Below are 23,519 nucleotides of genomic sequence, written 5' to 3'. Positions count from 1 at the left end.
CAGGAGTTTTGAAGATCAAACATAAAGGTGTACAAGAACGGCTGAAAGGAACCTCATTTGACCAAAGCACCAGGGTCACTCCAGATTCCCAAAGTTTCAGTGGGAAAAAAAGTGTTGTTTTGTGCAGCTCAAGGTGATGCTGCTGCCACTCATGGATCTTGTTCGGAGGGACGGATCTGTGCTGATCTGTCCCAGCCTGGCCATCAACGTAGTGACACTCAAGGGCACATTCGTAGACCTGGCAGAGGCGCTCTCATAATGGGGATTAGAAGAATAAAAATGACTGTGTGGATGGGATTTGGAGCAGACTGCAATATTTAGCATGTTCTGAGAGGAGCCTCAGAATGGCCTCCTTGGCCTCGTTAAATTAGGTGATATACAGTACACGTACGTGGACAGACCGGAACAGCATCGGGCATTTGGCAGAGATTTAACAAACCTTTTTGCACCCAGCTGCAAGGGGCAGCCGGAAAAGACTACAATACAAAGAGCTGAGACCCTCACAAACTCAGTCTGATTAACAGAAGCCCGGTCCAGAGATGAAAACTCCGAGTTCTAGGGCCAGCTGTAACACAGACACAAGCAAGTTGCCCAATTTTATCACGCTTCAGGTTCCCAGGATGGAATACAGGACTTTTACTTACAGGGGCAGGGCAAGGACTATAACAAGCAAACAAACAAACAAACAAACAAATAGAGATTCTCAAGAGAAGTGTTATAAATACCAGTAAATGTCACTGTCGTAAATCACTCTATCAGACAATATTTGAAAGCACAGCATAGCATTAAAGGTCAAAATACATGCCAGTCTCTTCCTCTGTGCCCACCCCAGGGGAGACACGGCACAAGCTACATGGCACATACGAACTGAGCCAGCTCCCAGGCCAGCTGTTCCCTCTTGTATGACTCAGGCCAATCTCTTCCCCTTCACCCCGAGCCTCAGTTTTTTCATCTGTAAATAGGGAGCTTCACCTGGATGTGGTTTCCCACTAGGTAGTAGCTGTGTTAATAATGGCAGCCTAACACAAATTCAGCAGAGCTTTCCTTTTGATCATTATAACACCTAGATACATTAGAAAAGTACATAGATGTAGAAGTAAAAGATACCACTTATCTGGCCTACAGACTGGCGCACACGTGGATCTGAGGGCCCCTCACAGTAACTGTGCGGAGTCCCTGTGGCACGCAAATCCCTGCCCTGGAGGCTCTCTGGTGAGGGCAGTCAAAGACTATGACTAAGTGAAAGGAACCAGACATCCTGAGCACCTCGTTGTCTAAGTTTTGGCTTGTTTTTACACACGCATGCGCGCGCCTGTGCGCTTCCCATGCTTCCTTGGAAAGACTGGGAAACGTTCCATTCCTACCCCTACCCTGCTGGTATCTCGGGATCAGCAGGGATAGTGCAGCATGACACCACAAATTCGGTTCCCTCTCACAGGCAGGTGGGGCTCCAGATGTAACCAGCTGCGTATTCAAGCAGGAAAAGCAGCAGGGCAAATCTGAGCTGGGAGTAACATGAGACAGGCGTTCCCAAAGAAAGCAAGAGGTGCCCAGAATAGATTTCTTTTTGATGGAAAACATTTTGATACTATTGCTCCTACCTCCAAGCTCACAATGAACATAAATAAAACAGTGAGTGAACAGTTAAGTGCCCAGCCTGTGCAGAAGGATCACCCTAGGGATCAGCGGGGTTTAAGACTAAGCTTTTAGGGAGTTACAAGAGATGCTGAAAGTGCATAATAAGTAGTAATCCATAATTTTACTGAGCACAACTTTGAATCATAAAGGCTATGAAGTTGGTGTGTAAAAATGAGCCCATAATGGAGATGTATTAGGGATGAGTTAATCTCTACAATTCCCTTAGGCTAGAAAGCCAATAATTATAATTTTTTAAAAGAGTGTTTCATGGGTAGTAAGAACAGGTACTGTGGAACTAAATTACCTGGGCTCAGACCCAGCTTCTGCCGGTCACTAGCTAGGACCCTGGGCTAGTTACTCATCCTCTGTGTGCCTCAATTCACACCTTTGCAAAATTAGCTAAAATAGTGCCTCCCTCATGCGGTTATTCTGAGGATGCAATTAGCTATCATGTGTAAGGCATTTGAAACAGTGCACCACGCATATTAAGTGCTATACAATTGCTTGTTAAATAAAATGTGCTCAAACTCAGAAATTACAATGGCAAAGTTGAGTATGAACAATGACCAAGAACCCACAAAGACAAAAATATTTTCTACCTGCCCCTTGATAGAAAAATTCGCTGATATCTGCTCTAGAGTCACAAGGAACAAGTACTATGAAGAGCGTCATGAACACATTATCTAGCAAGGAGAAGACGCTGATCACTTATTTAAGACCGCACCCCACCACACCCCAGCCCACATAACACCTGATTTTCTGCTGGTATTCACAGTCTCCCTCTGAACTAGTCTGAATGGCTAGCCCTTGTGGAATTCAACACAGATAAACAGTGTTTTTACAAAATGCCTGCTCCTTTAAAAGAGAAAATGAGCTACGCCTGCAATAGAGGCATTCACGGCAGAGCCTTTAATGGACTGCATGGGCCTGCCACCACCAATGTGCCTTTTTTAAAAACTTCAGTTTCTTAATCATAGTTACATAATTATTCTCTTTCTCCATCCTCCACGGAGTTTAAATGCTATGATCAGCCTCAACAAATAACGCAGCCTTGTCCATCAGAAATGCAGGAGGTGGGAGATGTAGGGAGATGTAGGAGGTGCGTCGAAGCATCCACCTTCCTACCCCAGGTCCCCACCGATCCTCCACACCTTGCTCAGCAACCTCCAAGCACAAGGCCAGATGAGCCCAGCTCTCCACCCACAACGGGAATCTCACTCAGATGTCAGAGGGGTGAGGCCATTCTGTGTTTGAGATGTGAAGCCTCAGTCTCAGGGACTGCGATTTCCTGTTGTCACCTACTCTGGGGGACTTCCAACTCCTGGAGGGTAACAGGGTCTTGGATACTACCCTCCAATACCCTTTAAATAGCTCAGCAGATATTCACTGAAATAGACATACCAACTCTATGCTCAGTAGCAGCCCAGAAAAGCAACAATTTCCTGTCAAACAAATTAACCTCATAGAAAAAAGTGGCAGTTTCACAAAGATTATAGTCAAAATGAACTGTAGGCTCTCTTGGTTAAATTTAGAAAAGAATATTGGAAACTGAGCGGGAGGCATTTTGATTTTCTACTTATTTCCTTCAAATTTTTCTTACATATATAAATAGGTACAGTAAATCTTCAAATACACATAACAGTTGAGGGCTAGTACAATAATAATCTATTATTATTTACTAATTAGTAACCATATATAGTTATATAATATACAGATACTAACTATATATATTAATGTTGTAGCATATTAACTATCAGTTATCTATAATATGATAATGATAACCATAGTAATAACCTATTTTAGGTTACCTGTATTTTGCTGTATATAATGTGCACCCACATTTTTGGCCCAAACTTTTAGGAAAAAAAGACTTTGTTTTAATTTTTTAATTCAATTATTTATTTATTCATTTATATTTAGAAACAGAACTGACCATCATATTCCAGGGTATTATTTTGCATACAGATATTGTTATTGCTTTCTAGAGTTACATTTTTAACACACAAGCATAAATAAAAATATTAAAAACATTTATATAGATATGGTATTATTACTACCTATGTATAATGCGCATTCTTATTTTTCCCTCAAAAATTGGGGCAAAAAAGTGCATATTCTACATGGCACAATGCAGTACTTGAAGGTGACAGAAAACACTTGTGGCTTCAACACATGGCACTAGAAACCTCCCAAAACACATGACTAGCTACAGACTCTGTCTCATGTCAGTTCTGCCCAGTGTTCCTGACCTTCTTCCGGGAACTTCTAACTTCACATGACCCTACATGTGACCTAAGCACTCCCAGTCACACCCTTCCTCGGGATGTTTCAGGAGAAGAAGAGGGTCGACCCTCCAGGGCAGCAGGGAGCGCTCAGATGCGCCACCCCCTCCTCGCACGACAGACAGGTCTGCAGGGGGAGGAGAGTTGTGGCAGGGTTTCAGGCGCCCAGGCCCACCACCAACCCTGTCTTTTCTCCAGTTTGACTCCATACCGGTAAGTGACTGGTCTCACGGAGGCAGGGCCCCATTTCAGCCAGAGGTCTGAGCACTGCCACTCAGACAAACCCCTGGGAGAATCTGGAAAAGGGGAATCCTCCTTCTTGGCCTTAATCAATGGGTTAAAACTAGGGGTGCCTTCTTTCAGCTCTGATTAGGACCTTGTGGTGCCTCGAGGTCCCCATTCTGCTCACTGGTCAGGTGTTAGAGGATGGCATCGATCAACACTTTGGTGACAGTACCGTACCCATTACTGGTGTCAAAGGCAAATGGCAAGAACAGTATTTTATCGACTGGGAATGCTGAGATACACAGAGATGGTCAACAGGTATCGTCTGCACGGATGACCCCCATGTTGAATTCCAAAGAGTTTACTTTCTTGGGAAAGTTACTATTTTGGATGGACATAACCACGCCCATCATCTGAATCCCCATAATTGAGGTATGTGACCTCCCCGAGGTCAGAAAAATAGGACCAAGGGCCTTGCAGTTCCTCCTCTGTGAGTGTGGACAGTACAAATGCTGCGCCTTCCTTTTCTGCCACCATGATGATACCCTGATCATATTAATACCAATCCTAAACAATCTCTTGCAGAAAACAGAAGAGGAGACGATCAGTTCACTTTATGAAGCTAGTATTAGCCTAAGAGCAAAACTAGCCAAAGACAGCACAAAGAAAACTGCAGACCAATACGCCTCATGAATACAGAGGCAGAAATCCTTAACAAAGTATCAGCAAACAAAATTCAGCAACATGTAAAAAGAGCTATATATCATGACCAAGTATAGTTTATTCCAGGGATCCAAGGCAGACTCAATATTTAAAAAATCAATCAATATAATCTACCATATTAACAGCTAAATAAAAGAGAAGCTATACAATCTTTTCAATTGATGTAGAAATAGCATTTGACAACATTCAACAGTGATTCACCATAAACACTCTCAAAACACTATAAACAGCCCTGACTGGTGTGGCTCAGTGAGCTGGACGTCATTCCGTACACCAAAGGGTTGCGGGTTTGATTCCTGGTCAGGTTACATGCCTGGGTTCCTGGCTGGGGGTGCACAAGAGGCAACTGATCGAGGTTTCTCTTCTACATCAACACTTCTCTCCCTCTCTTTCTCTCTCCCTGCCCCTCTAAGAACAAGTAAGTAAAATATTTTTAAAATTAAAAAAAGTGTAGACAAATAGGACTACATCAAACTAAAAAGCTTCTGCACAGCTAAAGAAACATCAACAAAATGGAAAAGGAACCAACCGTATGGGAAAACATATTTTCCCACAGGCGTCAATGACACCTTGGACAAGGGTTAGATCTCCAATATATATGAATAACTCAGCCCCGGCTGGTGTGGCTCAGTGGACTGAGTGCTGATCTGCACACTGAAGGGTTGGCCGTCTGATTCCCAGTCAGGGAACATGCCTCTGGGTTGCAGGCCAGGGCCCCAGTTGGGGGTGTGCAAGAGGGAACCAATCAACGTGTATCTCTCCCTCTCTTTCTCCCTCCTTTCATCCCTCTTTAAAAGGAGTAAATTAAACAAAGTATAAAGAAGGTTACTTTATACTGAAAGAGCTGAAATAAAAAGCTCAAGAAAAACACGGCAGCCCTGGCTGGTGTAGCTCAGTGGATTGAGCACAGGCCTGCGAACCAGAAGATCGCGGTAGGATTCCCAGTCAGGGCACACGCCTGGATTGCAGGCCAGTTCCCTGCAGGCCAGTTCCCAGCAGGAAACACACGAAAGGCAACCATACATTGATGTTTTTCTCCCTCTCTCCTTCCCCTCTAAAGATAAATAAATAAATAAAATATTTAAGAAAAAAAACATGGTGAGGCTTAGGGCCGTTAGTGGAGGGCTTGACTTCCAGGCTAACATAGCGGGGCACTCCTACCCCTAGAGAAGTAAGCCAACCTACAGCTGCCTAATTCAGGTATGTTTCTAACAAGGTAGAAGGTAAGGAAATGGAGGAAGGGGTTTGCCCTTTATCTCGAATGCTGGATGGACGCTTGTCCCACCATAGGCAGAAATTGCCAGTCCTCACAAACTCGTGGGGTTGGAAGACAGACAGCAAGTATAGTAAAGCATACTGGGTTCAGTCTGGGGCCTTGATGGCATTTTAAAGCACACTGTGTGAAACCCTTTAGTGATGCATCTTGGGTCTTTCTACTTTAGGGGGCCCCAAAAGCAGGATAAAGTGACTCCAAAAGGGGGTGAGAGAGGAAGTGGCTGACGACCTAGCACACACACACAAAAAAGACAAGACCTGGGACTATGGTCCCATATAAAGAGCCAGCTAAAATATTCAGGCCTGTCCCACCTCTTCCAAACCCTCCCCCGCCTGGCACCCATGTCTAGCAGGTAGAATGGGAGAGGGCAGGGAGACAGGAGGGCAGAGTTCACAGACACCACCAAATACCGAATTGCACTGAGAGCATGTCATCTGCAGATGCTTCTTACCGGTCCACTCTTCTACACAAGAACTGAAGTACAGTCTGCATCCACCCCACCTCCCCAGCACACCTTCCCCCTTGCTCCTCCAGTGCTGCTTGCTCCAGAAACATCCGGTATGTGAACTTTTGTGCCCGGGCCCTAGAACTGGCTCTTCCGTCCTGGAATACCTCTTCCACAGCGTCTGTCTGTCAAAATCCTATTCACCCCCATGAGGGTGAAACCACCCCAGATCCTCTGCGCTGGAAATAACTTCCATGCCTTCGGTGTTTCCGTGGGCCCCTGGGGATACCTGTGCAGGTACAGATCACACTCTGCCTTGTCTCATAAGGAACTGACGGGTACCTCTCCCGCACGGATCTGTAAATGCCAGAGACGGGGCTGCCTCCCCCAACATGCCACGCCCTTGTGCACCTGGCAAAGCACCAGGCACAGGTCAATGCACTTCAGTAACACGCTGACTGAAGGAGCAGCTCAAACATAATGCCAGGGGCCTAGAGGGTAATTCAGCAAACACTTCTCAGCACTGGACACATTAACAAGAATTTTGCTCGGTAGGTATTTCACATGTTTCAGAAACTCAACACGAAGGGGGAAAAACACTGAGCACCTCCACTCTGTCCAGTACGGTAGGGGGAGCAGGGGCACAGTGTTGCTGCATCGCCAGATTGTAGTGCCACAGGTTGAGGTGGGCGCCGAGAATCTGCATTCCTCACAGGCTCTCAGGCGAACCTGACACTGTTTATACAACGAGAACACTCTAAGTGACGAGGGGCAAAGGTACAACAGAAAAGGGGGAGAGTGACTGCACTGGAGGGGCATGAGAAGATGGCCTTCAGAGAGATGGGGGTTCACCCAACAGAACCCCACAGCGACAGGGCAGGACAAAAGAAAAAAGCTGGCACAGGTCTCTGCCTAACAGAACCACACAGGTTGGCAGGGAGACGGGAGTAAAAACTGGTGACCACAGACAGTGCTGGACGTATACAAAAGCAAAGTGCCCCAGAACAGAGGAAGGACTGTTTGGCCATTTTTCTCCCCTTGAGAAAAAGAAACGTGCAGGGAGTCTAGAGGCAATGGGTAGGATTCTGCTGGCAGATGTGGCCGGATACTCCAAGCCAAAGGAATACTAGAGCAAAGGCCCTGAAATCGGAGAGCATAGGTCACAAAGGGACAGCCAGCAGGGGGGGACTGTGGGCAACCAGGGGGCCAAGTCTGGAGGATCTTAAACATCAAAAACATAGCTGGCAGTCCTAGAAGTCAATGGAGTGGCGGTCAGCACCAACAGGACGTCCTTAAGCTTCTGACTCTTATGGCAGTGACGAATTTCTGTGAGCAGCTTAGAATAATCAGAGTCAGTTAAATCAGCAGTCCTCCCCTTAATCCTACTGAAAACCAGGCACCACCTGCCGCTCCCGCACCCCCACTCCCCCTGGCTCTCTGCAGACATCTTGCTGGCTCAGAGTGACAGCCTACGGTATGGACATGGGGACAGAAGGCAAACTTCACCCACCATGGGTGGGAGCACCTTTCAGAACCACCTCGAGCTCAGGACCTCTGCTCTACTTCCGCCCCCAACCCTGACAAGTTCCCAGCCTCTATTTTCCCCTGTGATGCAGAAGAACAGAAGTTCCTCCAAGAACAAGCCAAAATCAGTCTCTCTTACTCTGCCTGTTAGCACCATCTCTCCCAAAAGGGAGAAGCAGGGGAAGGTGAAGGTGAAATCCTGTGCTCTCTCCATGAACTCTGGAAAATGCCCCCTACCTTTCTTAGACACTCCCCTACCACCATGCCTTGACCTACATCCATAAATAAATAAAGGAACGATTACTGTCTACCTTCATTCATGTATTCACTCTTTCAACAAGTATTCACCGAGCCGTACCATACCATGCCAGGAACTATGCTGGGCTTCAGGGGCTCCCTCTCCAACCCCAGAGGTCCTTTCACTCTTCTCCTAGGTCACTCTACTCTGAGTACCCCAGGAGCTTGCCGTTTCCCCGGAATACCAAATGCACTCCTGCCTCAGGGCTCCAGAATGCTCTTCCTTCGGCACACGCATAGTCCACTCCTTCGCTTCACTCTGATTTACTCACAGAAACTGGCTCTGGTCCCTCCCACAAAAAGGCATTCTCGGGCCCCTTATTGTTCTTCATGGCACTTACCACCACCGGGCACTTTCTATCAACTTACTTTCACTGCCTGCCGGCCGCCCCCACTAGAATGCAAGCTCGCGCTACCCAGAGAGGCCTTGCTTCCTCTGCTCGCTGCTGGGTCCCCATTCTTAGAACAGTGTCTGGCACCGGTACGGCTGCTGAGCACACCGAATGAGCATGAAATGGGAGGCCACCCAGAGCGGGACGACACAATCAGAGCTGAGACTGAAGGAAAACAATCCCTTAGCTGAACAAGGATCATTCATTCCCCGAAGGGAAGGAAATCTTGCAGCATGTTACTAAAGTTTAAAGAACAAATCAAAACCAAACCAAACCCTGGCGTAGGTGAAAGGTGAAGAGTGTCTAAATTAGGACCTGGGTTTACTGAGCACCTAATATGCAAACACCTCAGTAAAAATTCAGTCACAGCCCCTGCTCTCACGGAGCTACAACTCTGTACATGATTATGTCATTACTGTTGTGATAAATGCCACAAAATACACATGAAGGAGAGAGGAGGAGCCAAGGCCAAGTCCAGAATTTCAGTCTTACATAACTAGAAGGACGGTGCGCCATCCACACCCAAAGGGAACAAAAGGGAAAGGAGTTTCGTTTCAGACATAACGAGTGTGAGGATCAATGTGACAAATGGAACCGTAGGTCTAGTATTAGGAGCAAAATAAGGGTAGAAATACAGATATGAAAGCCATTTGTAGTTTGTGCCAACAAGCCTTTACTTGGAAGACGTGAGTGCAGTGTTATTTGCTGATCCTCAGGATAGTTCTGTGAAGGTTATACGACACTTAGATTTTACAAACTGACACAGGAAAAAGAAGCTTATGACTTGTGTGCATCACTGAAATAGGCATCTCCTATAAGTCAATTCCTTTGACGTGACCATCTGAAGTGCAGCCACTGGGCTGAGCTAGTAAAACCTGCTCCTCACAGTGGAGGCGGCGCACTACAGAACTGAAGAACGGGACAGACTCCTCACCGGCACCACGTTTCTGATCCAGAAGCAGATCGTTTTCAGTGTCCCCACAGTCAAAAGGCACTACAAGCCATCTCACTTGCCAGCTGGTGACATCTCTTCTTGAGTGTATTAGCTCTCTCTCTCTTTTTAACTGCGGTAAAAGATGCGTAACATAAAAGTCACCATTTTAACCACACTTAAGGGTACGGTTCAGTGGCACTAAGCACATTCACACTGTATGCACCAGTGCCACCACCCATCTCCAGGACTTCGTCATCTTCCCCAGTTGAAACTCTGTCCCCGTTAAACACTCATTTTTCCATCCCCAACTCCCCCACCCCGAGCAATGACAAGGATACTTTCTTTTCAAATATTTGACTACTCCAGTTACTTCTCTCAGGTGGAGTCATAAAAAAATAGTTGTCATTTGTAACTGGCTTATTTCACTTAGCATAATGTCTTTTTGGTTCTTCCATGTTGTAGCATGTGTCAGAATTTCCTTCCTTTTTAAAGCTGAATAATATTCCATTGTGCGCATGGAACAAAATGTGTTGTATTTTGTTCATCCATTCAGCCACCGGTGCGTGCTTGAGTTGTGTCCACCTTTTCACTATTGTGAATGATGCTGCTATGAGCACCGGTGGACAAATATCTGTTCCTGGGCTTATTTTTTGAGAGCATTTTTGTGACATGCAGCACTCTGCACAGACATATTGGGCCATATTTGTTTTGTTTTTTATTTTATTTTTGAAGACTCTACTTATTTTTAGAGAGAGGGGAAGGGAGGGAGAAAGAGAGGGAGAGAAACATCGATGTGTGAGAGATACATTGACCAATTGCCCTTCCACACCCTTAGCCAGGGAACTGGCCTGAAACCCAGGCATGTGCCCTGACTGGGAATCGAACCGGTCACCCTTTGGTTCACATGCTGTCGCTCAATCCACTGAGCCACACCAGCCAGGACTGTTTTTGTTTCTTAAAGCTTTAATTTATTTATTTTTAGAGAGAGGGGAGAGGAGGAAGAGGGAGATAATCACTGATGTGCAAGCTGCCTTTCGCACACCCCAACTGGGAACCCAGCCTGAAACCCAGGCATATGCCCTGACCAGGAATTGAACTGGTGACTTTTCAACTCACAGGACAAAGCCTAACCCACTGAGCCACACGACTCATGGATTGGGCCACATCTGAACTAGTCTACTTTGCCTACCAAAAGCCCAAACTCTGGCCCTTAGCTTCACGGCCCCAAACACAGCTGGTCAGATCTACTAGAACACATAAGCCATCAGGGCCTCTTATGGCCTGCTGTTCTGCAAACAGCCAAGCATCCTCAGCTTCAACTGAGGAACGGAGCATGGCATCTCTACTTAATGCTTTGGGAATAGTCTGCCTCAAGCTCCAGCAAAGCTATAAGACTTTAAAGATCAGAATATTTTAACAGTAACTTTTCCATCAGTTATTCAGTCATCAACCAGGACAGTCCCGTGATCACCCGCAGGAAGCTGGAAAAAGAAGAAAATTCTTCACTTCTGGTTCATATGTGTTCTTGTTTTAATAAGAGATGTTTCAATTTTTAGATACTGAAGAAGTATAGCTGGGACAATAATGCAAGTGTCACCTACTCCGAAGGCCTTAAACTTTACAAAGGCCATGTTAGTATATAACGGGGCTCAGGTAACTACAACCAATGGATCTGGCCCCTGCCTGTTTTATACATAAAGTTTTACGGGAACATAGCCATACCCATTTGCTTATGTACTACGTACGCACAGCTGCTTTGGTGCTACAACACCAGAGCTGAGTAATTGCAACTGAAACTGTATGACCAACAAATCCTAAAATATTTACTATCTGGCTCTTTACGGAAAATGCTTGCCAACTCCTGGGTCACACATATTGGTTCATTCTCTCCAACTGGAAACAAGTGGTGATGTGATCAGCTGCTTGGGTAGAAAAGGCCTTACCAAACTAACTGCTGGGAAGCTGGCTGGAACCACACAGAGGAGTGGCAACACTAACAAATCAAAAGTAGGAAAGTAGATGCCATGCCTGTATTTTGGGGGGCTCAGAGCACACCTTTAGAGAAACGACGTGGTCTCTTTTTCCATCAACCTGTCTACAAGAAGAACCAGGAGTGGCCAAAGGGCAAACATTAGAGTCTCATACAAAATAATAAAGGGACTGCCTGCACGCAGTAAGAAGCAGCTCCAGACACAGGCTTCTTAAGTTACCCAGCCAGCCAGCCAGCCAAACTCCAGAAGTCTCAGGGTGAAGCCCACGAAGGTTGCTTTTTCGGTCACTGATTTTCCAAGATTCCTCCAGCTCCCTCTCCCCACCCACATGTCAGGCAGCATCAAACTCTCTCATCCATCTAATCCATGTCCAAATTCAACAGCGTTACCTACAACATAACTTTAAGAAGAAAGAGGGCAAAACTGATTTCTTGATGAATATGAATTCACTCTCAAGTGCACATGTCCTCTCGGAAAGCATGTTCTTCCTCTCAGTTTTAACTGCTCATTGAGAGGGAGGGCTGAAAATGAACACCACGATCTGGAAAAAGTCAGCAGAAAATCCAGGGAATGAACAATATTCAGAAGCACAAGTTTTCTCACACAGTGTCATTTCGAAATCAAAAGAATCAAAAATTCGTATGTCTGGATGACCAGCAGAAAAAGCCTGCATCTCTTCCCTCCTGAGACGAGAGTGGTGTTGCGCCTGGACATGGATCTCCCTGCCCTCCGTGCTCAAGGATGGCACTGCAGATGGTGTCGATTCCCCGCTCTGCTTCATACCGTCAGCAGGGCAGGTGAGTAACCCCAGAGGCCGAGAAAGCATCACTTCCACCAACAAACAGCTGTGTTGGCACTCAGATAACAGAGCTTTTTGCCTTGGGCAACCCCTTAATATCACCACGCCTCAGGGGTTTTTCCTCTGTAAAATGGATGGCTTTGGTACAGGACCTCCATGGCTCCTTTTAACATTTGTATCCTAGCCTCTCTGTAATTATACCTGGGTAGCTCACTGCATGACACATGGCATAAAAATGGCATGCACCAACAAGTCCTGCTTCACTTTGGGAGATCCTCCTCCACCTACTCTTTCATCACAAAATCAGTGTGACAAACTAGACAAGATTCCAGGAACAAATGTGTGACTCTTGAAGCCAGTTTCAGTGAAAATTGTGTACCTGGATTTAGTGGGTCAAAAGGCAGTATTCTAAGATATCTTTTAAATTGATTTGAGAGAGAGACCAATCTGTTACTCCACTCATCCATGCACTCCTGGGTTGCCTCCTGTATGCACCCCAATCAGAGAACAAACTGCAATCCCAGCACGTCAGGATGACGCTCTGGCCACCTGAGCTGCTACCTGGCCACAGCCACAAGGCAGTATTCTAACACTGTGCCTTTCACCCATGGAAAAGACAGTTCCTTCTGGGGGTTAAATTCTCATCTCACCTCAGCAGGGCCTGCCTTGGGAAAATGCTGGGAAGACCAACAGCAGCCGATCTTCAAGGGGCTACTTATTAGTGGTTGCAAAACAAAAGTGTGTGTGTGTGTGTGTGTGTGTGTGTATGTGTGTAGGTGGCTTCTCTCTCTTAAGCTTATGGGTCAGCACATAGTATGCAGGTTTGGTGACCCCATTTTGCTCTCACAAATAAAAAGAAAGAAGCGAGTGAGGTGAAGGAAGAAGAGAAAGAATGAGTTTGGTGGGTCTAAACCTCATGAATAAGAAGTTATGGAGAACACTCACTGACTCTGGGGAGCCTGTCCCTCTTGCTCGTCCCATGCACCAGACAGATGTGGCCTGAGCCCTGGGCTCCCAGTGGCCTAGAGGAAAGGAGATGAACCCGACTGCTCCTCACTGCTGGGAGGGGGAGATGAGCGCCTCTGTGGGTACCCTGCCCAAGCCTATGCTGTAGGTTGCCAGGAAGCTATGCACTACCATTCTCCTAACCTTTAAGATAAAATGATTTGCCAGGGAAAGGGACCATGGGCTTTTTCTGATAGAATCCGACTCAGTTGGATTCATAATTCAAGATCCAAAGATGGGCCTCAGGGGAACTGTTCTCAAGACTGAATGTAAAATTTTACACACACGTAAGTATGTATATTTTTCTGGGTTCATTGCTTTCATTTCCAAAGAGGTTCAAGGCACCATAGATACAGAATGTAATTTTTAAAAAATCTAATATATTATTTTTTTAAAGTTTTTAAAAAAGATTTTATTTATTTATCTTTCGAGGGGAAGAGAAGGAGAGAAGGATAGAAATATTAATGTATGGTTGCCTCTCATGTGTCCCCTGCTGGGAACTGGCCTGCAACCCAGGCAAGTGCCCTGACTGGGAATCAAACCGTGATCATGTGGTTCACAGGCCCGCGCTCAATCCACTAAGCTACACCAGCCAGGGCTATATTATTCTTTTTTATTATGCCTCTACTTAATTATCCAACAGATACCCGAGGAATTTAAATTTCAAATATTTCCAAAAAGAAAATTAAGCAGGTTTCAAAAGTTGGTAGTGAATTTTGAAATCAGGGCATGTCTGCTAATGCGGACTTTTACACTCTCCTTAACACTCAGCAGGACAACAAAAATGATATGTTAAGATTGATTACAGCCCTGTCTGGTGTGGCTTAGTGGGCTGAGAGCTGGACTGTGAACGAAAAGTTTGCTGGTTCGGGTCCCAGCCAAGGTTACATGGCTGGGTTGAGGACCAGGTCCCCCGCCCCCCCACCCCCACGGGCGTGCGAGAGAAAGCTAATTTGTTTCTTTCCCTATTTCTCCCTCCCTTCCCTTCTCTCTGAAAAATATATATAAATAAAATCTTAATTAAAAAATAAAAAAATTTTTAAAAAAGAACGATTACAAATTACCTGAGGTAAACTGATTCACATGGCAGCTGCTGAAATCAGTTCAGTCACTGTCAGCAATGGGAGAGCATGAAGGAACACACGACCCAGAGTATGGAGACCAGGAGTTTAGTCTCCAGCCCTAGCTCTGCCTGCTTTCACTCTGTGATGTTGGGCAAGCCCCTTCTCCTTCTGTGCTTGGATCCTCACCTGTAAAAGGCAGGCCACTGACACACAGGTGTGGTTTGCAAACTCTCTTAAGGCAATACAATTCAATTTACATAAAATCATCTAAAACTCATCAGAAGTTAAAACACATACAAGCCCTGGCTGGCGTAGCTCAGTGGATTGAGCGCGGGCCTGCCAACCACACGATTGCAGTTCGATTCCCAGTCAGGGCACATGCCTGGGTTGCAGGCCAGTTCCCAGTGGGGGACACATGAGAGGCAAGCACGCATTGATATTTCTCTCCCTCTCTCCTTCCCTTCCCTTCTCTCTGAAAATAAATAAATAAAATATTTAAAAAAACAAATGGCAGGCTGATCATATGCATTTATCTCCACTCTTCTAAAAATCTCATAAGTTATTCTTAAATAGCTGCACTTACTGAGCATTTATTTACCACACAATTGTTTTAACTGTATTGACTAATGGAAACCTGAACACTTTTGTCAGGTAGGAAATGATCCCCACTTTACAGATGGAGGAACTGAATCATCAGCATCTAAGGAATTTGCCCAAGTGCTCACAGCTAATGAGCAGCACAGCAGGATTCAAGCCCAGTCAGGCTTGAGTCTGTGCTATGTGTAAGGCCTCTCAGACTGACAATCAAGGAATAGCAAAGCTCCCAAAGAAAAAGAAGCTGAAAGAGAGAGATTAGAAATGTCACCAAATTTTGGAAGATGCAAAGCAGACAGATGAGTAGCAACTGACCTAGACGGAGAATACGGAGTGCTGCAGATGGCCAGCCACTGCAGACCCCATCCCAAACTCAAATGCTGAAGACGCACAGGTCTCTTTTCCAGGGGTGAGCACTAAGGAAGGCTGAAAACAGGTAGGAATGGTCCCCATCCCAGGCAAGTAGCTGCTCCATCACCGTCCCAGCAGAAAACTGGAGTTTATTCTCTGAACAGGATGAATTAGAGCCTGTGGACTTGGGTGACCAGGGCACCACTGAGGACACGGGGGTGGGACCACTCAGGGGGACTAAATGCAAGCCTGCACGCAGAAGCGAGAGCTCCTAGTTCTCTCCCACCATAAGGTTCCTAGAATAACAGCCAGGCTGATTCCACCTCGTCAGAAGCCTAAAGAAGCACCATGGATTCTATACACATTTCACTGAAAAGGACAGGCCCATCACCCCTGCTCTCAGAATGTGGCCTCGGACCAGGAGTACCTCACTGAAGAACCTGTAGGAAATACAAATTTTCAAGCCCACGTCAGACCTACTGAATAAGAAATTCAGAAGTGAGGCCCAACAACTAGTGAACACGGCCACCAGGAGATTCTAATGCCCACTCAAGTTTGAGAACCACTGCCCTGTGGGGTGGCCCACCTGCCAGCAAACCCATCCCACCCCCAAGGCTTCCAACTGGCTTATTTGAAAGACAGGAATCACCAGAAGTCTCAGAAAAGATGCTATCTTGAAAGAGAGAGACCAAAACAGATTTCACAGGGCCACTCTAGTTAAGGGGGCGGGGAGCAAGGTAGAGCCTGGTTTGCTTGGCTACCCCTCGGCCCCCACCATCAAACTGCTACTGAGTTCCATCTCAGGAAGAGCTAGAAAACCAGTGAAGCAGATGCTTCCTAAGGTCCGGACCAGCTCTTGCCTGTGCCTCTGTACTGGTCTCTATGTCCCAGATCCTTGAAACTAATGCAACAACTTAAACTGACAATCTTGGTGGGAACTGCCTCTGATAATTCCCTTATTTGGAAGTAACTGTTGTCTCTCTGAATATACAAAAAAGCATTTGAATGAAAAAATTGTAAAAGCATTTTTACACTAAAGGGTTGCTATATTCTGTATGTGCATTAGACGCAGAGGCAAAATGCACTGCTTGAACTCTAACATGCCTTTTTTGCTTCTATGTATCTTACAGGCTCTCCCTGGCTCATCCTTTCAGGCTAAATCTTAATTTAAAAAAAATCCCCTATTATTGCTTTTCACTAGTCTCTAACTCACCCCAAGTGTGGCTGCCACAACCAGGTCATTCCTCTGCTTACAAATCCCTCAAAAATCTCGCCATCAAAAATCTCTCATTTCTATTTCCTTCTTCTGCTTCCTCTGGTCCAGCTCATTTTATAAATCCCAAACCCCTTGGTTCCCGCTAAAGATCCTTCCCCTTCTCAGGCCACCTCGCTCGTCTAATGGAATATAATCTCCTTCAGGAGGGGTTTATGAAACCAAGGGCCCTTATGACTTTAAATAATTCAATTCTAAATCTTAGCTCTAGAAATCATTCTCTCTCTCTCCCCACCAATAACCAGAAGACAGTAGCCCCAGCCTAACCAGTGGCCACAGCCCAGACCTCTGGCAGGCTAAAGAAAACATCATGAGCTAAGCCACGGTTCAGTTCCTGAGCCCCAAGGTGGAAGGACCCCCTGGCTACTTCCCCATGAAACCAGACAGAGGGACATGGGAAAAGACCCCGAAGAAAGGTTTCATTACCCTGATGTCACCTCCGACCAATCAGCTGCCAGCACGACACAAACCCCCAACCCTTGGTGCCTTGTGAGTTTGCCCTGTATAATCTGTAACCTACATGCCACGGATGAGTCCAGGCTCTTGAGCATTAGCTTCCCCTTCTCCTGGATGGTGCCATTCATCAATAAAATAGCCAATATGTTCCCCACTGTAATTCTCGGTGTTTAGTGTTTGGCTCTCCTAGAGCCAGTGAATGAACTCTCTGTTCTCTAACATTTAGAGTGATAAAAAACTTATGCCAGTAAAGATTAAGCAAACACACACACACACACACACACACACAACAAAAAACCCTTATGCCAGGCATTATCAAAAAATGTCACAAATGTTCTCATTTTCCTCACACCAATACTGAGAATTAGGAATCATCTCTATTTTTGCATTTGGAAAACAGATGCTTAGAGAAATTAACTTGCCCGAGGTTACAACCAGGTTTTTAATCCAAATCCTTAAATCTCCAAAGTCACACTTAGCCATTCTACTCAAACGCCTGGAAGAAAAAGTTTCCTCACCCTTGGAGAAAATACGAGCAAAAAAAGCTCTGTATAGTATTACTTCGTTTTTAAACGGGGTCCTCCAGACGCTGAGGGTTTTGCAACCAAAGCCCAGCAGGGAACAGGCTTCCAGCAGCATCTCCCCACCAGGGGGGCTCCACACGACTCAGCAGCTGGCCCAGCAGCAGCCCAGAAGCCTTTCCAGGGGGAATAAAGGCAAAGCGCAGGAGGAAGGCTGGCTCTGGCGCCCAGAATACCGGCATGAAACGAGTGGTTACGAAATCCCGCTCCACGCAGCCCATCCGTCCACTTTCAGTGACCTGGGAGGTGGTGCTAGGAGGTATCCCAGGGTGGGGCACAGTAGCTGCCCACACCAAAAGATTTCCAGATCCGATTTTAAAAGCTCTTGGACAAAGTGTTAATCTAACAATTAGGGGCAAGCAATGACTGCTAAAGAAAAGCCTGTGTTTCTACAACACAGCTAACTTCGAGGGCACAAAGAATGTCTACAGTGACAAGAGAAGGTGTTTCGGTGCTGCCTATTAGAATGTACAGATAGATGGCCACCACCCCTTCCTCTCCGGCGGGGGCTTCAAGTCAATTTTCTCTTGTCTGTGACAGAAAAGGGAGGCGGTCACCCCAATGTCTCCCACTCCGAGGGCCTCAGAGGCGCGCCTCTCAACCTTTCCTTCTAAGGGCTGACTGTGTCAGTCCATCAACCCACGCAGCCCCAAGCCTCCCTCTCCCTCTCTCCCCTACAGCCTCCCTCAAACCTCCTTTCCCCACCCGTCTGCCCGCTAAACCTCGCTTCCCCTATCGGCCCCGCCCCTCTTTCCTCCCCACACGGTCCCTTTCCCCTCAGCTACAAGCCTCCCAGCCATCGGTACCTTAAGCGTCACATCGCACAGCTTGCCCTGCCTCCGGATTTCCTCCATGACGCCGTAGCCGCGACTAGGCAACTCGGACACGGAGAAGTGCACCAAATCTTCCAGCTCCTCCGCGCCGTCCTCCACCATCTTCCCCGGCCGCCGCGACTGCGCAGGCCTGGCCGGCCGGCTTAAACTAATCAGGGCGGGGCGTGGACAAGCGCCGACGACGGCTCCGGCGCTGCCCCGGGATTAGACGGGCCTGCGCGGCCGCCGTAGTTAGAGCTTGCTCTGTGCCGGAAGCCCTGCAGCCCCGCTTCCTGGTTCCTGAGCGGCCTCCGTGCCCTCATCTCGACCCTCGTCTCGTGTCTGCAGCTGCCGCATTCTTCCTAGAATCAACGGTCCCATCTCCCGTTTTCCTGATTCTGCCCTGACCTTACTCGTAACTCAACAGAAGACCGCAGACTTCATTTCCGCCACCACTCCGCTACTTCCGGAACCTCCGGAAGCGGCCCGTTGCCATGGCGGCCCTGTACACAGCCAGTCTGTCGCGCTCACCGGTTTTCGCTCTCAGCAGTTGCAGCGGTCGCACTGCAGCAAGGCAGTTACCTCCGTCGCGGTGAGCAGGGGTCACGCGTTGTCGGGGTGGGTAAAGGCGGGTCCGAGAGGGGCTGTACTCCCGGGCGGCGGACAGCGGCTGGGATCCAAACCCCGCTCCACCCGGGAGTCTTCCAGCTTGTCTGCCGGATTTGAAAACCCAGCGGTGCAGAAAGCAGCTTCGCAGGGGCCCTTTCTGCCTTGCTGAAAGCTCGGGGTCTCCAGACCAAATGTTCCCTGGCCGCACCAGGGTCTTACGTCGTGCCTGAGGTTCAGAGGGAGTGAGGCAGGGGATCCGAGGTTTTCCGGGCTTTCGTGTATTTAATGATTTTCAAACTGCAGGGGCCTTTAAGATCGACGATCTGAGCCCTTTACAGATGAGGGAACTCCTCCAGAGGAGAACAAGAATGGTCCTACCGCCCTGTGCCTCCCAGATTCGACAGAGGGGTCTGGCATGTTGGGTGAGAAAAAGGAGAAAGTCCAGTTCCTGCCTGGATCCGAGTCTTTAGTTTAGTTCAAGGCTGGGTGCCTTTGGCCCCTGCTTTGGAGCTGTTCAGTTGCTGCTGCGGCTCTGGTGGCTCTGAGAGTTTCCCATTTGAGCCTCTGGTCTGGACAGGAGTGCTGGAAGATGGGGACCCACCTGGTGCCTACTCTCCCAGCATATGTTCCCTCTCTTTTTTATCAAGTCTTCAAGTGCTTGGTGGAAATTCTCTTCATTCCCACCCCTAAAACAAACGAGAAAAGCATGAGCCACCACAGCAGGGAGTTTTTCTGGTGGCCACTCAGATGTTTACTTATTTACACCAGAAATATCTAAGGGTAGTACCTGTGAGAGTGGCATTCCCCACAAGGTCCCAAGGTCCCTTCTTAAAAGGAGGGCGTGGTGAGGGGGCTGAATATGGGTTCTTGAAAGTGGTGCTTGAAAACCAGGTGTCCTCCTAGAAGGGTTGTGGGCTTATGGGTTGATGTGGAAGGGGAGTGACATTATATGCCCCTTGGGACTCTCTCAGTAGTGACCGAAGATGGACTCACATATGGAGATTCAGCCACTGTCTAACTTCCAGCCATGACCATCACCACCAACCACCATTTCATGAGCTCCTGCTCTGTGCTGGGCACTGTTCTGGACAGTGAGGGGGGATTCCAAAGAGATAAAAGGCACAGTCCTATCCCTCAAGCAGCTTGTAACTTAATTTGGGAGCTGAAACCCACTCAAATGATGCGGCGTAAGAACAATAACAAGAATTATTTCAGTAAGTGCAAGATGGCATGGGGTCCCCAAATGTCTGGGTGTTAAGGGGCTGCTGAGTAGCAGACACACAAGAGGGGTGTAGTTAATAAACAAGGCCTGCCTCTGGGGGGGTGGGGCTCCTGGCACACCTGGAGCCATGGGTGTGAGCATGGGGAGGGCCTTGGGAAGTGTGGATAGGTTGACTGCATGTGCATGTGCATGCTCGCAAATTGCAAGGCAGTGGAGGGGCAGGCTCTGAGGGGAGGGTGATGCTTGGAGCTGCCCTATGCTGCCCTTGTGATGTCAGTAGGTGGAGGCTGCCAGGAGGGAGGTCTGGGCACCTGCCCCCCCACCATCCAGGGCTCAATTAATTTTTAAAAAGAAAAAAGAAGGAAAGAAAAAGCATTAGATTGGTCTTAGAAAAATGTATATATAAAACTAGAAAATTTAGAATATATTTAAAAATCTTGGGATTGCCCTGGCTGGTGTGGCTCAGGGGACTGAGTGCTGGCCTGTGAACCAAAGGGTCACTGGTTTGTTTCCAGTCAGGCCACATACCTGGGTTGTAGGCCGGGTCCCCAGTTGGTGGTATAGGAGAGGCAACCACACATTGATGTTTCTCTCCCTCTCTTTCTCTCTCCCTTCCCCTCTGTCTAAATATAAATAAAATCTTTTTTAAAATCTTGCAATAATTTAAAATTGCATTCTGTTAGTTTTCCCAATAGTTTTGAACAATGAGCTTATTTTGTATATTTTCCTAGACCTTTATCTTTTCTAGTATGACTTAACCACATTTAATACAATTGATAATTACAGATCGGTTTTTCAAAAATATAATCTTTATTATATTTTTTCCATTACAATTTAGTCCCCTTCAGATATGTTTTTACTTAGCTTTCCATAGAGCTCTCCATAGTTAATCCTTTGTCATCTGTGTATAAAAGGCACCTAAAAAGCTGACTGTTTCAAGTTCCCCTTAAAGCAATTAAAAATCATGCAGTTATTCTACCACTCTGTCGAGGCTAGAACCAAAACTTACTGTCTAGTCAGCATTGAATACTTTTCACAGACACTGCCAGGAGAGGGCCTAGTGTACTCTGACAGTGAGACTATGATGATATTTCTCAGTTACCATGGCGGGGGGGTGGGGGGGGGTGGGGGGTACAGTTCAGCTTTTTAAAATGGTAATGCTTTGGACAAGGTCTTTGCGATTGATCGTTAAAGGTTAACATTCCCCTTTTGTACTGTCTCCTGAGTTTGTTTTACTGTTTATGGTCCTTACCTTGAAAAAGACTTTTCCATTATAAGACAGCTCTACATAATGGAAGGTCATTTAACTAAATTGCCTCCCTGACACTTACATCTATAAGCATTCATTCATCCTTTTCCCTGCGAAGCTACATCAAATGTTTACTTTAGCATTTTCTTATCCATGGTAATTCTTTGTGATTGTATGAATGAAAAAATACACACACATATATGTATGTTTCTGCCTGAAATAAAATTATGAGAACATAGTTAGGTTTTAGGAGAGGAAGAGGAGGGAGGGGACTGTCAGTGATTTTTCTCTCAACGAATGACCAGAGAAGAAATAATATTTGGTGATGGGCTAGATTAAATATACTTGTAGGAAATCTGTTTTCTCACCAAAGTTTATCTGATGGAGGCAAAGGAGGAGAACCAAGTTGCAGAACTTAGTTCCCAGCGGCATGGGAACTAAGATATGTTAATGAAGAAAAGAATTAGGTGTTTTTTTAAATTTTATATTCATTTCTTTTTAGAGAGAGGAGAAAGAGGGGGAGGGAAACATCAGTGTGTGGTTGCCTCTCATGTGGCCCCCACTGGGGACCTGTCCCACAACCCAGGCATGTGCCCCGACTGGGAATTGAACCAGCGACCCTTTGATTTGCAGCCCACACTCAATCCACTGAGCTACACCAGCCAGGGCAGAAGAGAATGAGTTTTAAGGATCATCAACATAAGTATTGTATTTCCAAGGAAAATGTAATGAATGAGACATAGCATTCGTGGACTCAGATGCAGAACATTTCTGGAAACCCTGGCCAAGGTCAGGCCACAAAAGGGAGCGCTCTTTGCCCTGTATTTCAGTCTCTCGGATGAGGGGCTCACTGGTGGAAGATGGTGAGGCAACCTGTAACGTAGCTAAGTGCCTGCACTTGCTGGGCGGCGTCCTGTGGGCAGAGCACCAGCACGCGCAGTGGTACAAAGGCAGACTGGCTCCCGGTGGGACAGGAAGTCATGGACTGTACTGCACTCCTTTCTCATCTGCTTAATGAATGATGCCTCCCCTCTCGTTGTTTGATGATGACTACTGAAAATTTTCCGATTTTCTTCTTTTTAGCTAGAATGAGTACAAAAAAAAAAGTACATGCGTTTGTCCGTGTCAAACCCACTGATGACTTTGCTCATGAAATGATCAGATATGGAGAGGACAACAAAGTAAGTGCTATGCATTTGCCTTCACCCACCCGGGCCTCTCTCTCCCCCATCTTGCTAGAGTGTCACTGTCTCCAAAAAACCTTTTTTAAAATATTTAATATATTTGATTGAGTATGCTGTTACAGTTGACCCATTTCCCCCCCTTCATTCTCCTCCACCCTGCACAATCCCTCCCGCACCATTCTGCCCTGCCTTTAGTTTATGTCCATGTGTCACAAGTTCTTTAGATTCTGTATTCCCCTACTATTCTTGCCCTCCCCCCTATCTATTTTTTACCTACCGTCTATGCTACTTATTCTCTGTACCTTCTCCTCCCTTCTCCTCCTCCCCCTCCCCTGTTGCTAACCCTCCATGTGATCTCCATTTCTATGGTTCCAATCCTGATCTAGCTGTCCTCTTGGTTTGCTTTTGTTTTAGGTATGGTTGTTAATAACTGTGAGTTTGCTGTCCTTTCACTGTTCATATGTCTTATCTTCTTTTTCTTAGATAAGTCCCTTTAGCATTTCATATAATAAGGGCTTGGTGGTGATGAACTGCTTGAACTTGACCTTATCTGAGAAGCACTTTATCTGTCCTTCCATTCTAAATGAAAGCTT

The 23,519-nt window shown here is 46.6% G+C and overlaps 2 protein-coding genes and 1 long non-coding RNA gene across 7 annotated transcripts in view; 1 reads left to right on the top strand and 2 right to left on the bottom strand.

The window, feature by feature from the left end:
- The window catches only part of KLHL18 (kelch like family member 18), a 44,153-nt gene extending 25,268 nt beyond the window's left edge, over positions 1 to 18,885 (bottom strand). Inside the window, exon 1 of the mRNA XM_037030571.1 lies at positions 18,657 to 18,885. Coding sequence (XP_036886466.1) covers positions 18,657 to 18,785 — 129 coding nt within the window. The 5' untranslated portion in view covers positions 18,786 to 18,885. The remainder of the gene's footprint in view (positions 1 to 18,656) is intronic.
- A 54-nt stretch (positions 18,886 to 18,939) lies between these two features.
- Positions 18,940 to 23,519, top strand: part of KIF9 (kinesin family member 9) — a 43,799-nt gene continuing 39,219 nt past the window's right edge. Inside the window, exons 1-3 of one of the 5 annotated variants that reach the window (XM_037030569.1) lie at positions 18,940 to 19,254; positions 20,243 to 20,485; positions 22,826 to 22,923. In XM_037030569.1, the coding sequence (XP_036886464.1) occupies positions 20,299 to 20,485; positions 22,826 to 22,923 (285 nt within the window). In that variant the 5' untranslated portion in view covers positions 18,940 to 19,254; positions 20,243 to 20,298. The remainder of the gene's footprint in view (positions 19,255 to 20,242; positions 20,486 to 22,825; positions 22,924 to 23,519) is intronic. The other 4 variants (XM_037030568.1, XM_037030566.1, XM_037030565.1 and 1 more) reach the window with 4 other exon arrangements.
- LOC118976193 (uncharacterized) overlaps positions 22,385 to 23,519 on the bottom strand; it is a 57,693-nt gene continuing 56,558 nt past the window's right edge. Inside the window, exon 3 of the long non-coding RNA XR_005064209.1 lies at positions 22,385 to 22,825. This is a non-coding gene — a long non-coding RNA (uncharacterized LOC118976193). The remainder of the gene's footprint in view (positions 22,826 to 23,519) is intronic.

Source organism: Sturnira hondurensis, unplaced genomic scaffold (assembly GCF_014824575.4).
Source record: "Sturnira hondurensis isolate 20B ecotype Veracruz unplaced genomic scaffold, ASM1482457v3 Scaffold0020787, whole genome shotgun sequence".
Taxonomy (NCBI): domain Eukaryota; kingdom Metazoa; phylum Chordata; class Mammalia; order Chiroptera; family Phyllostomidae; genus Sturnira; species Sturnira hondurensis.
The sequence above is the reverse complement of the archived record's forward strand: the minus strand, read 5'-3'. Positions and strand labels throughout refer to the sequence as shown.